Below are 15,405 nucleotides of genomic sequence, written 5' to 3' on the forward strand. Positions count from 1 at the left end.
GCTCAGCAGAGATTATACCTTGGACTGCAGCTCCTCTCGACAGCCCTCCACGTTTCTGCACAGGCTGCTCTTCTTGGGCTTCTCCTCATCGGGGCCCTTGCCCTCGCTGATGGTGACCTTGGCCTTCTCAGCAGGGGACGTGCTGGCGTGCCGGATGACGCTCTCGGGCACTCGGGGCTCGCTCTGGAAGGCTGATTCCTTCATGGTGGAGCTCATCCCACTGCTGGGAGTTCTCTTCACCAGCGCCTGGGAATGACAGAGCAATGCTAAAATCCCAAACCACGCTCATCCTGGCTTCTGATGAAGTGAACAGACTGTAAGGGCAGCAATTAGAGCATGCTTCTAAAGAAATAACATCCTGCACTTGACTCTCCACACAAGGATTAAAAACTTTCCATATTTAAGATATACTGACTTAATTTGCTGCTAGTGGAAAACATGGGAAAAGGTGTTTTTTTGTGCAAATTCTGTAACGGGAGGTGGCATTCCAGGAGTCACCAGGACACAGATCTACCAATGCTCTTATTTGGTGCAAAAAAATTAATTTCTGGGCAAGCTGTAAATTCCAAGGGTTCATTATAAAGCCAAAGCCTTCAAGTCTTAGCATTCTTGTGTACTCATATCCTGACGTGACTTACTGTAGAACAGAAAATTACAAAGGACTTGGAAATCTGAAGACATAAAGAATTTACCAGGCAGCTGCCATCCTCCTTGGCTCCACAGTCACAGAAGAAGGATCCATACTTGGCGTAAGAAATCTCATGATCCTTGTGACAAACTTTAGCACAAACTGTGCAAACACCAACCCCATCAACCATCTTGCAAGTGTGACAGTGGTACCTGCCCAAAATAAGCCAGGTGAGTTTTGACAGGCAGTGCCTTGAGGCTCACAAACCACACTGGTTTCCTTCCCAATGGCCAGAAATACCAGGCTGAAACTCTGAACACAAGCTTGAGATTCTTACCAGTGTTGATTCATAAACTCTTTCTGTGTGATGGTGAAGGTACAGAGCTTATTACAGAGAGAATCTTCATCCTATCCAGAAGAAAATTGTTTTAGGAAGGTGTCATAACTGCAGCTACAGTGAAGTACAAGTACAGAATAAATTCCCCAGACACCAAATGTACATTTTAGGAACAGCAAATTTTAGCAACACTGAGCTAGAAGGCTGCTGGTATCAAATCAAATGGAGAAAGAAGATGGTGACACATTGTAGTAACATGAAAAGGTTAACAAGAAAAAGAAACAGTAACAAAAATATTGATACCAAAAAATAAGGATAAATAAAATTCTAACAGTTTTTTTCCCACCACCCAAAGCAATTAAAAGTATTAACGTAAAGATAATATAATAGTATTAATATAATTTGCTGATACAAAAACTAGTAATTGCCAACCAACCAGTAGGAACAAACCCATTTTATTCCATTTCTTCCTTTTTAAAATTAAAATAAGGAATATTTAACTTTTGTTGATATTAGAGTCAACACATCTGGGCAGCAATGCCAGACCTGACACATAGGGTCCTCCACTCAGTCTCTCAACAGGAATAAACACAAATCTCCATTTATAAACTGTGTGATTTAGGAGGTGCAAAATAATCCCTGGTGTCCTTTGGAGCATTCCCTGTGCCTGTTGCCTACCGAGTCCTCAGCCTGGGAATCCTCCTCCTCCACAGCCAGCTCCTCCACCCAGTCCGAGTCCACCTCGATGGCGCGCTCCTCGCCGTCCACCGACAGGTGGCTGGGGCCCTGCCCGCCGCTCTGGCTCAGCGCGTTGGTCACGTCGGCCAGGTAGGACACGATGTGGCACGTGCACTCCAGGATTGTCACGTGCTGCACAGCACAAGGCAAGGGAAATCAGAGACAACACAACACCTGCTACAGGGTGTTACCCAAATGCTGCGGCCAAGCCAGGAGAGCTGAAGCTGTGCCTGGGAGTCACTCTGAAAGTGCAGCACCAGCTCAAGTCTTACCTTCCCTTGCATGACGTTGGCATTCATTTTTTCTACCACGTTCTTTTGAGACAGGTATTTCTTGCTGCAACACAGAACACTGGGAATTACTATGGAATGGTTTAGGATAGAAGGGATCCTAAAGCCCACCTCATCCCACACCCTGCCACAGGCAGGGACACCTTCCACTATCCCAGGCTGGACCAAGCCTTGTCCAACTTAGCCTGGAACACTTCCAGGGATGGGGAGTCCAAAACTCCTAACTCCAGCTGATAGCCTTTGGGAAATATACACTCAGTCCTGACCAAGAGCTGCAAGCACTCAGTTTGCTTTAGATTAACAACAGGGAGTGTACAAATGCAGGAATTAAACCATCCAGAGTAAAGAAAAAAAAAAGTGGTTGTTTGGAACAGATGGACACAGATCAGCCTCCCTCAGACACTTTATATTCCAAACAACAAGCAATAAACTAAGAGAGAAGGGAGTATGTGTAAACATAAATTTCTGTCCCCAAAACACCAGAAGAGAAATAAAAAACCCCCACAAACGAAGCATGAGCAGCACAGAGTTCACTCTTACCATCTGCCCAGCCAGTCCACAGCAGCACCATGAAGCTGGAGGTGTCCTGCCCCTTGTCCTGCACTGGCCAAAGTTGCCATGACGACCATCAGCTCAGGAAAGCCTGTGCCATCCCCATTGGCCAACATCTCCGTTGCCATTGGTATCAGGGTGCTGAGCAGAACAGTGCACACACCTTCCCCCACTTGGCTGAGCAAAAAGAGAAGAGTTTCACACAGGTACCACAAAGAGCCAGCAGTGCTCACATGAGAGCAGAGCACACACAAGACAGGACCAGGCTGTGCTTTACCTGTTCTCCCGAACAATGTAGGTGGTCAGGAGCTGTAGGAGCTGCCTGTTCTCCTGCACCACATCCAGCTGGTCTGAGTCCTTGGGTGGGGACATGGTCATCCTGGTGAGCCAGGCCTGCAGCCTGACAGGCTCCACACAGGCCAGCTGGGCCAGGGAGCCACAGAGGCGCAGCAGGCTGGGGTTGGGGCTCTTCTCAGCTGCAGGGAAAGTTACTGACACTGACACATGCTCCAAGGAATACCTGTGAAACTGGCTTTCCTTGAAAGCACAAAGCTGTGACACTCCCTCCCACAGCTTCTCTTCCAATCTCACTTCAGCATGAAGTGGAAAAGGCAGGATGGAGGAGATCCCACTGGCACTTACTCAGCTGGAAGAGCTTGGTGAAGAATTTCAGCACCCTGTTGCAGAACTTGGCCGAGAGGTTCTCATTGGCTGTCGCCATCATGATCTGCACCAGTTCTCCACTACACAGAGGGGAGAATGAAATCAGCTTTGTAAAAAGCAGCCCATTCCCCTTTTCCACTGGCTCCACTTCTTTCTGCCCTCATGTTTCAGACTGGCAGGAGTTTGTGTTAACACTGCTCAGCAGCCAAACCACACAAACTGCTTTCAGCCAAACAGCAAACCCAGCTCAGACCAAAACTCATAAATGGGCTCCTCAGTAGCATTTCAGTGCTCTCTACATATGCAGTCACAAAAGGGCCTGAACTGGCTCTAAAACAGATTTTCTTGCCTATCTTTCCCTTCCATACTAACAATGTACAGCCACCAGGCTGCTTTCATTCTGAGCTTTCAACAGGTACAGAGAAAAACCAGGCAATGGTCAGCTTTCTGATGGAGAAGCCTTTCCTCTTGTTCACCTCAGAACAATCTGCTTGTGCCAGACTGTTTCTATCACAGCTGTTCTAGGCTGCTGCCAGTAGAATTTGTCTTTATGATTCTAAGTCAGGCCAACCCCCTTCCCTCACCCTTAAAATTATCAACCCACGGCGCCACAGAAGCACTGAGAGAATTTGGGATTTTGCTGCTTGGTCTGTAAGTGCCTTATGGAGCAGCATCTCTCAGATATCTGCACTGACAGAACAACCACCCTGCAAGATTCCCCACTAACCATCACTGTGAGACCTTGTATTTGATTTGGACAAATATTCAGGTCCTCTCCACCCCCCCAGAGTCTCTTCCCACTCTCTGCCTGAAGGATATCCTGGCTTTACAGAGTCTGTATTTTCCTACACAATGGCATTAACATCACCTTGGTGTCTACAGTGACAAGTAACAGAAAAAGGATGAGAAATGAAGTCCTTGGGCTATAACTGCAGTGGTGACTTCACCTTTCTGAAAAGAATTCCTCCATGGCTTTTCTGGCCTGGCTACTCTCCAGCTGTTTCTCCAGATGCTGCAAACATTCCTCCAAGATGGACTCATCCAAGCCACTGAGGAGTAAAAGAGGAATAGGTAAGGATCAAATACATGAGGATCAAATAGGAACATCTAGAAATAATTTCAACAATCACAACAGTTGAGAGGCCAGAAGTGATGTATTTGCCATTACAACTCCAGTAAATTTTCCACCAGTTGAAAGCAGCTCTTCTTCCAAGAGACAGGAGAAAAACAGTTGATGAACAATTTGACATAAACACAAACAAATCCACCAAATTAGAACAAAGGAACACGTGATGCTGTAAGGCAAGTCCCAGTCAGAAATCTGAAATAATCCAGATCTTTCAGGCACCTCACACACAAATTCCTATAAAGACTTGCTACTTTTACACTTTAAGTCTCTTTTACACTTTTAGTCTCTTACTCCCCCCCAATCTCTCTTGCTCTCAGCCCCCCTCCACAATTCTGGTAATGTGAATAAAATATCTCATATTTAGAATATACAAGTACAGAAGTTCTCAACAGATAAAAATAAACTGATTTTTTCTATTCCAGAACCAACCCTGCTGTAGCCACTCTCTGCACACAGCTCTGTTACCTGTTTGGGTCAGAGTGATGGGCCAATATGTTATAGCAGCCTGTGATCAACTTCTCATAAACACGTGCCAGGAACTCATCAGACTCTGCTGGGCCCAAGATCCTTTCCAGGGAGTTGCTGCTGATTTCTGCCACACTCTCTGTGCTGGTCTCCAAAAGGAGGGGCAGCAGGGAATGGATCACCTGGGGTGGGTTCAGATCATCTGACCAGCTTGAAAAGAAAAGGACATGAGTTAATTCTCCTCCACATGAGGTATCACAGAGCATCCCTACTAGAAATCAGAATTCCCATTCAGTGAGGCACAACTCTGGCTGGAAGTCAGGCATGAAACCCCTTTTGGAAAGGTGAGATAAAAACACTGGCCCAGCTATTTTCCCCCTCAGAAAAACAGTCACCCTTTGGAAAATTCTGTATGTCACTTCTGCATATACAGAATTACATCACCTGCCTAGACAGCACCACTATCACATACTGTGGCTTTGGGGCTTGTCTGCAGTGTCAACAACTACTTTTTGGTTTCAGAGTATTTTAGACTAAGTCCCTGGAAAAAAATGACATTTCACTTTTCCTTACACATTAAAAATTTCACTTAAGTGAATGATAAGAAAACACAAACAAATTAATTCAATCCATAATGTGCCAGTTTATATCTCAGTTTCATCAAGTCCATATTTGACAAAAAGGCTTCCCTCAGGGAACTTGACTTCTGGAGATACCACAGGAAGACAGAAAAACTGTCATTCATTTAGTATTTGGAACTGTGAACTGAAAGGTCTAGGTCAGGAGCAGCACCAGTCAGTAAGTGCTGCACAGACAGCCTGAAGACAGCCCTGAGAACACAGAGCAAAGCAGGCAGCAGTGGGTGGAACACACAAGGCCTGACTTACACAATGAGATCCCCGGTGAGCCTGACCAGGGAGAGCAGGGTGTGCTTGAGGGAGGCTGCCAGGGGCAGGCTCTGGCTGCAGAGGGTGCCCAGGTGGGCAGCCTGCACGGCGCTGATGTAGCTCTCTGCAGGGATGGTGTCGTTGGCAAAGGCGTTGCGCTGGGGAGGAACACACACACACACACATATCAGAGCCCTGGATGTGGGACAGAGCCACACTCTGCCCCACTGCCAGCAATCCCTGCAGCTGCACCCACACCAGATCACCCCTGAGGCTGCACTCACCCATGAGCCAATGTTGGGGAACTCGTTGGTGTGGATGTTGTTCCAGGATTCACACAGGGTCTGCACAGCTGATGGCAAGTTCTGGACAAGGGTTGGACCTGCAGTTAAACAGAACAATCAGACACTGAATAAATTCATAGGTCTACAAATCAAAATAATCCCTAAGTCTTTAAGATCATCCCAGCCTCTTTAAGTTCATTAAAACTGCAGAAAATGGGGCATAAATACTAATTCACAGAAGTCTTCATAGTTTCCCTTATTGCATGCCACAAGCTCCAATATTATTGTAAAAACATTTCACTAATCCAGAGGAGCCCACAAAATAACAATCCTTTCAAGGTTTGCCCAACTGCTTGTTGGTAGGATACTGAAGAGACTCTGCAGAGTGCTGCTGGCAGCACAACTCACTCCTGTGAACAGCAGTGGAGATGACTTTGGAACTGGAAGCACTGTGGAATACTTGCCCTGTGGGGCAGGGGCACTCACCCAGCGTGTTGGACTTGCAGCGGGCGGAGCCGATGGCCAGCACTGCAGCGTAGCCCCGCAGCTTCTCCTGGCAGGGCTGGCTGTCCTGGGAGCCCTCCTCTGGCAGGCTGCGCAGCAGGTACGACCTGCAGGCACACACACACACAGGGGACTGACCTCAGCAGCTCAGGGGCAGTGAGTGACTGATAGAACAAACTTCTACAGCTCTGCCCCACACTGCATCTCACACCACTAAGGGAGTTCTGGGCTTTTATCCCCTCTAAGCTGCTTACCAGGAGAAGTGCCCAAAAAGAAAAAGCTGATTTACTTTTGCTTTCTTCTTCACAGGTTCTAACCAGAGTTTAGAGGAATTTAGATCTTTAATGTAAGAATTAACCCCCCCTTCTCTTTCTTGATGGTCTGACAGCCTCAGTATTATCCCAGAGAAATAACCTTAAGTAGCACTATCCTAAAGGGTGTTTTCTCTTTGGAGGAAAAGCTGGTTTTGCAAACTTGCAAGGATGCCTTGGAAGATCAGACAAGGAGGCTACTCAGAAACAACAAAGTCCCCACATGGCTTTGAGAAGCTACTTGGTATTCTTCTTCTAAAGGACTCTCTAGAGCACATAAAATAATTACTCTGGACTATAAAACTCCCAGGCACTTCTAAGGAAACACAGGAAATGCAGAGAAAGCCCACAACCCAGCAAGAGATTGTATTCCTGCTGGAAATCCCAAGGACTGTACCTGGTAAAAGTAGCATAAGTGTCAATGAGCTGCAGTGTAGCAGGGAGGAGGTTCTTAGTTATCTCTGAGGACTTCTGGGGATCAGTTTCTGCAGCTAACTTGGAAAAGTGCTCATCTAGAGAAACCTGGATTTTGGAGATGGCAGCATCAAGGGTGTAAATGGATTGTAAACTGGGGACTTCATGGAGCTGGAGAATGGTTGTGCAGTCGACAGCACAGAAAGAAGAGATCTGAAAATACAGAAGATGGAACAGTAAGTGCAGATCATCCCACAGAAGCAGAAATTTGTACACCCAGCTGCACTCCCACAGCTCACCTGTCGAGCAAAGTATTCCTCTGCTATTTCCACATCGTACTTCACTGAGATGCATTTGCTGGAGGTCAGTTCAATGAGAGGAGCAGCATGCTCAGCCTTCATGCCCTGCTTGATAAGGTGATCCTAGAAACACCAAAACCCAGATGCATCACACCTGAGCAGTGCTCTGGAATGAACCAGTGTAGGGAAGACAGGCACGAGTTCCCCCAAAAATCCCACATGCAGTCAGCATGGAGGGACTGTCACTGTCACTGTCACCACCCCCCACAGCCCTCAGGGCTGGGGCTGTACCTTGATCCACACGACGTAGGACGGGATCTGCAGGCGGGAAGACCAGCGCAGGGTGTGCAGGAGGTCACAGTCACTCATCTCAGGGGTGTTCATGGCCAGATGGTGCATGTAGCTCTTGGAGGGAGGCAAAATCCCCAGGATGCGCCACAGGATCAGGAAGTAGTATTGAAGGGCACAGGCTTCCTGAACAGAGGAACAGTTGGAAAAATTAGTACACAATGGCAGTTTCCATCATTACAACTGCTGAAATATCTCCTCAGGGGCTCCATACTCCTGCAGATGTGCCAAATCAGATGAACACATTATGGACTGAATATTTGTCATATTAAATAATAAAATACAGAACACCAGAGTGAGAAAAGAAAAAGGAAAAATTATACAATTTCTCCTTGTTTAATTGTGTTCTAGCCACACCTCCTGGAATTACCATGGACTTACAGCACGTCTGAAGCACATTATAAATTAAAAACTCAAGAGGATGGCCAGCCACCACAAACACTACAGTTAGTTATATTTTTAAGTTCCTCATTACTCTAAGCACAGTCCAAAATACTTTGGTTAAATATTTTGCTTGAAAATATTAAGTTTGAAAACTTGTTATTCCTCACCACACCAGCAAGATTCCAGCAAAACCAGCAAGACAGACTTACCAGTGCAGTGACATTTTTGTTCTCCCTCCTCCTGAGTGTATCAAACTGGGAGCCAGCAGCCAGTAATGAGGTGAGGGCTGCATAGAGCTCATCGTACTTTGTAGCCCTGGAGAAAAGGACCTCACAAACCTGCAGGAGATGACAAAACAGAAACTTTGCTTTGCAAAGCTCCCTAAGTATTCAGAATAGCCACAGCCCAAAACCTTGCAAAATAAACTTCAGGGAGAGGTTCTGCTGGGACTGAGGATCAATGGACTGGGGATAAGGAGCAGGCAGGAGAGAGAGCCCATAACCCTGATGATAACAAATTTAGTGAGAAAACAAAACCCAGGGAGAACCTGGAGCAAAGCAAATGAGACAACAACTCTAATGCCAAGTGTCTTTGTCTGAATCCCAAGCATTCCTGCAAGTACTACAACAGATCCTCACAGACTTTGCACACTGACTGCCCTGACATCCAGCTGGAGGTAGTAAGAAGAAATCCCATGCTCTCTCATCTGGCCACTCCTCTTTTCCCCACTTAGTGAAAGATCCCTGGTTCCTCTTTTTAATCAAGTCTTTCCTTCTTGTCTGTTTTCCCTGGCACTTGGCAATCCCCCAAGGCCCTCCAGGAAGTCTCTCCTAGCAGTGCCATACCGTGCTATCCAGACGGTTCAGATCATCCTCAGAAGCTTCTGGGGACAGGATGCAGTAGAACCTGGGCTGTGGAGCAGAGTCTGCAATGTGAGAACAAAAAACAACCTTCAAAGTGGCAGTTTAAACAGGCCACACTGTGTTATAGTCTCTCCTCCATCCCCACAACATTCTCCAGTCTATGACCACCACCAGATTCCAAGCCAGCTCCATGATACATTATAGATGCTCTAACCTGTGGTAGAGGCAGCCAAAGCTTTCATATTCCTACAATCCTGGCAAAATAAGCATATACTTATTTTTAATTACTTGTTGCATACTCCTAGGAGAGAATAACTTTGAATTTTGCTTAATAAAACAATTCTTGCATTATTAGATGTATTTTTACTTATTTTAACTATGGTCATTAAAAAGCAGAAAAACCTGCCCAAACCAAGGCACAGAAAAGGCTCTCATTTATTTATAAAAGCAAATCTTGGAATAAAAAATTCCTTCCTTACCTGATGAACAGTGTTTGGTCCAGTTTTCTTCCACTTCTTTAAAGCCATGGTAAAGTGGGACAGATGTTCGTCTGCTGCTGTCCTGGGATCCACTCACCCAGCCAATGGGTGGAGTCAGCAAATTATATTGTACCTGAATGGAAAAAAACAAATAAAAACCTACCCATGGCATCCTTGTCACAGAGGGGTAGGGGGAAAATACCACCCTACAGAGAAAGAAATATAGATTACAAACAGCCCTCTTCACAACACAACATTCCACTCTTCCAGGGAAAGTCCTGGACCCTTCCTGATGGTTTTTGTTCTGGATTGAGCAGTTTAAATCCATGGCCAAGTTTCCCACAATTGAAAAAAACAGGCATGAAGCACCATCTCATCCCATTAATGAGGACAGTGCCAAAAACCTCCACAGTGAAACACTAAAGCAAGGAAGTACAAAGGGTATTTGTGAAATCAACACCTAAATACTCAAGATTTTAAAGACATGGTGGGACAATCATCGTGTCCTTACTAGGATTTATTAAGTCCCCAGTCACACCAAGAATTTACATTCCAACTGAACCTGATGTGGAACCAGCCATAATTCCTTGGAACTCCAAAGTTTGGTAACAACATCAAAATTGATTTACTCCCAAAGGTCATGGGAAGAACACACCAAAGGACTGTCCATGACACTCCTGCTGGGTGACCAATTCAATATCCAGATGTCCAAACCTTACCTGCTCAAACAGGTACACGGGAGCCTTGGAATACTGGTGGAGCAGGTAGTCAAAGACCAGGAGCAGCCGTGCCAGCACCAGGGGCACAGAACACTGCTGGGTCTCCATGTTTGCTGTCAGCTCCACAATGGTCTGGATACACAGCATCATGATGGACCTGCGGCCCCTCTCTGAGAAATTGTGGAAAATGAGCAGCAGCAGCTGGAGATGTTCCACATTCAGATCTTCTGTGTCACTGGGGAGAGTTCCCTGCAGGGCATTTTGCTTCAGGGTGCCCACAAACCTGGCAACAGGAGAGGAAGTTTGTCAAGTTTAGTTTTCCTCTGAGATCCCTCTTTAAAATCTCTTTAACTAGAAGTATTACATTTTTCTGCTTACTGTTTTAATACTAATTTCACAAATGTTCACTATATTATGTATTGGAATGAGACCATGTGAGTAATAAAACCTTTTAAAGTAAATTAAAATCAATGGCAAATATATTTAGTGAAAAACAGGAACAGCCATTCAAATGGAGAAGGGGTGATTCAAACCTGTTCTCTGGAAAAGGCTGTCCATGAGAGCTTTAAACCACCTAAACTCTATCAGTGAAAGCCAGATAATGGCAGAGAATCTCAGCACCATCCTAACAGGACCTACCAGAAACCTGCTGAAAAATAAGAGATTCTCTGTCCCTTTCTTGAGCCAGTCTTGCTGCATTTCAGCCTCCTCCCCCCTAACACTCCTGACTGCAGCTCTCATTTCCTGGGCTCTGGGTGGAGGATTCCCCAGCACAGCAGACTGACCCTCTGCTTCTCCCAGATCAGGGAACACACACACTTGGAATGCTGGGGCCAGAGAATTTTCACTTGACAGGAAATGAGAGAGGCAAGAGATGACTGATTTACAGCTTAACATAAAATGAGCTCACCTTTCCCAGACTTTAAGGCATTCTGGAACATCAGGATCTCCCTGAGCACTGGCTTTGTGCTGCCAAATCAGCAGGAGTCGGGACAGCACCGACAGACTCTGAGGGTGGATGTAGAGAGGCCACGGCCCTTCAGAAAAAGGGGCAACTCCCAGCTGCTGGAGAAGTGTGTTCTGCAACAACACAGGGGCTTGTTGGAAAGAGGGAAGTCCTGATGCTTTAATTAATTAAAAGCATGACCTGAGCATACAGATGACAAACAGCAGGGCTCTCAGCTCTGCTCATGCAGCAATGCCTCTCCTGTCTCAGACAGAGGGCAGAGCTCCTGAGGGACACTCAGTGCTGTCACTTTGACACCTAAACACAATGAAGTCTCAACAGCAATGCAGAAAAAATGGCATTAATGAGCTTTTTTCAACCGCTGCAATATCAGAGCAGAAGAGACTATGCTGCTGTGCTCAGTATCTGTGAATCTGCAAGATTAACCCTTTGACTGATTACAGCAATATTTGCTTCTTTTCAAATGTAGTAAAACGGCAGATTGATGAAAAGTCTAACTGCTTTTAAAAATTAACAAACAATAGAGTGTTTTAAATACAGCAGAAAACAGCCCACAAAGTACAGAGGTTGAATTCAGTGATGGGTGAAGCAGGTTGATAACCTCTGTGACAGAATTAAGTCAGGTCAGCCCATGACCCAGCAAAGAAACCTAGAGGCTACAAAGTTAGGACGTGAAAGCCAAAGGATGAATTTGATTCTCTCCTGAGAAATTCCAAGGCCTTTTGTCATCAGTCCTGACAGCAGAGCAAACCTGTAGGAATGTCTCCTGATAAACTCTATCCACGAGTTTTTCATCCAGAGTTTTCAGCTTTCATCCCCTTGAATGTCCAGTGGATTAACCTGAACTCTAGATGTTAAATTTACACCGTGCAGGATGCTTTGTGCTACATGATTGCAAAGATCATTCAAAACATAGGACTCAAAATATTCCAACCTCTTTTTGCAGAATACACTCGACCAAACGGAACAACAACTATTCAAGGTATGGAGAACCCATTTGGAGGAATAATTAGACACCAAAATTTATTCACTTTATTTATAAATTCAATCCCAGCTCACCTGCAGGGCAGGGGACTGAAGATCTGAGGTCACCAAGGAATGGTTGAAGTGATACAGAGCAGCAGCAAACTCCTCATCTGATGTGCCTGTAAGACAGGGATCGAGAGCCACTTACTACCTTTGCTCTCCAGTATTTAAAACTTTGTCAAGAAGCTGAAAAAGAGAGACACCTGTGAGCTGTACAGCCCTACAGAGAGGTTTGCTCACTCACCCTTCAGGCCATCCTTGTCCACCTCCTTGATGATGCTCGCCAGCGTGGCCATGTGCTGCTCCGACAGGGACACGCTCAGGTAGTTGCGGATGAAGTTATTCCTGGAGTTCAGCATAGAAGAAGTGATAAAGTTCAAAATGTTTGAAGCTAGGCTCAAAAACTGAAAAGAAAAGAGAAACACACTATAGAAGCAACAAAAGCAGAGGGACAACAATAAACAAAATCTAAGCCACCAGCAAAATAGGATGAGTCCCTTAAACCTCCCCCCACTGCAGTGGAGGAAAGGTGCACTCATGGCAATCCAGCCCCTGCACTGTGAGCTGGACCAGGACTGATTCCACAACTCTGAGAAGGTTGGAGGCCTCCAACTTCTCACCTGCAGTATTTATTTTTGTCTTTACCCAACGGAGCTGGGGCTAAAAGCAATCTATCTGCAAGTCACATCACTTGCAGCTCTGCCCCCATTTTCCCTCTGCAACCCAAACAGATATCATCTCCAGCCTCTGCTTCCCTGGCAGCAACAAACCCTGACACTCCATCTGCCAGAAGAGGAGAGAAAACATCCTTCTCCCCAGTCAGGACCCTCCCTGATTTCCCTGAGCAGTGCACCAGAACTATCTGCCACAAGGCTGCCCTGGCACAGCCCAGCTGTCCCTGGCAGAGCACACAGGGCTCACACAGGTGCCACAGCCCAGCAGTGCCCACCCTGAGCCCACTCTGGCACAGCCCAGCTGTCCCTGGCAGGGGCACACAGGGCTCACACAGGTGCCACAGCCCAGCAGTGCCCACCCTGAGCCCCCCCAGCTCCCTGGGCCCAGCTGGGGCCGTACCAGCTCGGGGTCCTTGCGGCTGGCCAGGATGTTCCCGTTCTCCCCAGCACTCTGCTTGTTGGGGCTCTTCACCCTTGGTGAGCTCTCCAGAGGAGGGGGTGGAGGGGGTGGTGGTGGAGCCACTTTCTCTTTGCTGGGAGAGATTGTCTCTTCAAACCATTGCCCCAGGATTGGTTCACTGTCATCATCTAGCACACAGGGCAGGAACAATAAACCCACAGTGTTATAAGCAAATACCTCCCAAAACTACCCAGCTTGAGAGAGACCTAAAGCAGAATTTCAGTGAGCAGCCTTAAGGTGTCTGCTATCTCCATTTTTTCTGTCCAAATAACAAGGCAAAGCCCTTTCACAGAGGTCCAGCAGGAATTAACACAAAGAAATTATTTCCATTCTCCTCTTAAGCAAACACTGTCAAATCCCAGCTACTCAGGCTTCAGTTCACACAAAAGAGTGCAGTCAGCACTACTTCTGCCACACAGACCTTACAAACTGCTGTATTTTCAGTGTTACAAGTCACAGTCTGAGAAGGCAACAGCACAATAGCCAGGTTTCCATAAAATGTGAAAAGCAGTGCAAAATCCTGAGCTGCTGTAAACTCTCTTACCTTGGCTGCTGTCCTCCTCAGTGCTGCTGAAGTCATCCTCATAGTAAGTGTTGGAGTCAGTGGAGGCACTGGCATCACTGCTCATGGAGCCCTTCCTCTGGCGCTGCAGGACACAGGCCTGAAGAACAGCAGGACCAGGAAAAGGTTAGGATTATGAAAGATGATAATGTGAAAATAACAGTAACTTCCTCATGCCTTTTAATTTTCTTCTAGCAAATCTGTTCCAACTAGTTTATTAACACTTTTTCAAGGCTGAAGTTGTACTAAAAATTACACAAATGATTGAAAACAAACAATCTACGCCAAACTTATAAGCAACACTTGAAATAACTGTTCTAATATAAAAATCACATGTCACCAATGCAGCCTTTTCATTTTCCCACTAAAATCACAAATACCACTGAATTTACAAAAAAGGACATTTCCATTAGGACAAGTTTGTCAAATTTACATCTCTGAAAAGAGGAAGAAGGCCCTGGCTGATGACTTTTGAAAGAAGAATTCTATGTTCCCAGAAAAGCCCCAGTTTGTTAAGTGATGGCAATCTGGAGTAGCTCAGCTCCAGAGGTTCACTAGCTGTGTGACAGCTCCTACCTTTCTGTAGGAAGTGGAGAGCAGAGTCAGCAGCAGATTAGTGAGTGGCACAGAGTCTATGAGGCGCTGGATCCTCTGGATGGATGTGCTCTGAGCCATGACATCCAGCACTGCTGGAGGCCCATCACTCTCCCAGCCCTGAAGGACACAATTTCAAATTGAATTGAAATAAAGAGAAATTGGTAGGAGAATTCCAAGTGTGACCAGTGGAGAAGGAAGAATGCCTCAGGACAATGTCTGTGCTACCTGCATACCTTGTGCAATGCCTCCACTTGTAGATCTTGGAAAAGAGATGACAGCAATTTGATGGCATGATTTGCCAGCACCACTGACAGCACCCCAAACCCTTGATGCCTGCAGAAACAGAAAGGATGGAATATCATTTCGGGGAGAAAATAACAATAAATAAATATTAAATAAAGTGACTGCTTTGTTAAACTGGAGACAGCAACTTGTCTTCTTTCCAACTCTCCAGACTTGAATTGCAAACAGAGATAAAATTTCACAAGACCAACAAGAGCCTGCAGCAGCTGCTTGCTCAGGCTGGCCAGAGCCCTGGACAATGCTCCCTGCAGGGTGTCACATACCCTTTCCCAGGTCCCAGCTTGGGAGAGCCCACGCCCTCCTTGGTGCGAGCAATGATGTCTCTGACACGAAGAGCAGCCAAGGGATCCTTCTCCTTCCCCTTATCAGCCAAGGCCGTGGGGCTGAGGTTCAAGATGAGGAAGAGGCTGTTCAGCAAACACCAAGCCCCGAGCAGCTGGAAGTTCTGATAATGCTATCGTGCCAAAAGTCACAGGGAAGGGAGAGAAAAAAGCACCAAAAAGACAAAACACCGTCAATCCA

The 15,405-nt window shown here is 46.2% G+C and overlaps 1 protein-coding gene across 6 annotated transcripts in view; it reads right to left on the reverse strand.

Moving 5' to 3' along the window:
* Positions 1 to 15,405, reverse strand: part of UBR4 (ubiquitin protein ligase E3 component n-recognin 4) — an 85,382-nt gene that overhangs the window by 61,300 nt on the left and 8,677 nt on the right. For all 6 annotated transcript variants that reach the window (XM_079326368.1, XM_079326367.1, XM_079326366.1 and 3 more), the window contains exons 11-38: positions 15,147 to 15,337; positions 14,814 to 14,913; positions 14,560 to 14,697; positions 13,966 to 14,083; positions 13,362 to 13,549; positions 12,532 to 12,691; positions 12,321 to 12,406; positions 11,205 to 11,374; positions 10,295 to 10,577; positions 9,576 to 9,708; positions 9,079 to 9,158; positions 8,443 to 8,571; positions 7,793 to 7,975; positions 7,502 to 7,624; positions 7,186 to 7,415; positions 6,460 to 6,584; positions 5,974 to 6,071; positions 5,690 to 5,847; positions 4,803 to 5,012; positions 4,156 to 4,257; positions 3,188 to 3,288; positions 2,823 to 3,021; positions 2,534 to 2,722; positions 1,976 to 2,039; positions 1,644 to 1,835; positions 966 to 1,036; positions 693 to 840; positions 19 to 246 (exon numbers count right to left, since the gene is read on the reverse strand). In XM_079326368.1, coding sequence (XP_079182494.1) covers positions 19 to 246; positions 693 to 840; positions 966 to 1,036; positions 1,644 to 1,835; positions 1,976 to 2,039; positions 2,534 to 2,722; positions 2,823 to 3,021; positions 3,188 to 3,288; positions 4,156 to 4,257; positions 4,803 to 5,012; positions 5,690 to 5,847; positions 5,974 to 6,071; positions 6,460 to 6,584; positions 7,186 to 7,415; positions 7,502 to 7,624; positions 7,793 to 7,975; positions 8,443 to 8,571; positions 9,079 to 9,158; positions 9,576 to 9,708; positions 10,295 to 10,577; positions 11,205 to 11,374; positions 12,321 to 12,406; positions 12,532 to 12,691; positions 13,362 to 13,549; positions 13,966 to 14,083; positions 14,560 to 14,697; positions 14,814 to 14,913; positions 15,147 to 15,337 — 4,197 coding nt within the window. The remainder of the gene's footprint in view (positions 1 to 18; positions 247 to 692; positions 841 to 965; positions 1,037 to 1,643; positions 1,836 to 1,975; positions 2,040 to 2,533; positions 2,723 to 2,822; positions 3,022 to 3,187; positions 3,289 to 4,155; positions 4,258 to 4,802; positions 5,013 to 5,689; positions 5,848 to 5,973; positions 6,072 to 6,459; positions 6,585 to 7,185; positions 7,416 to 7,501; positions 7,625 to 7,792; positions 7,976 to 8,442; positions 8,572 to 9,078; positions 9,159 to 9,575; positions 9,709 to 10,294; positions 10,578 to 11,204; positions 11,375 to 12,320; positions 12,407 to 12,531; positions 12,692 to 13,361; positions 13,550 to 13,965; positions 14,084 to 14,559; positions 14,698 to 14,813; positions 14,914 to 15,146; positions 15,338 to 15,405) is intronic.

This window comes from Erithacus rubecula, assembly GCF_903797595.1.
Source record: "Erithacus rubecula genome assembly, chromosome: 24".
Classification (NCBI taxonomy): domain Eukaryota; kingdom Metazoa; phylum Chordata; class Aves; order Passeriformes; family Muscicapidae; genus Erithacus; species Erithacus rubecula.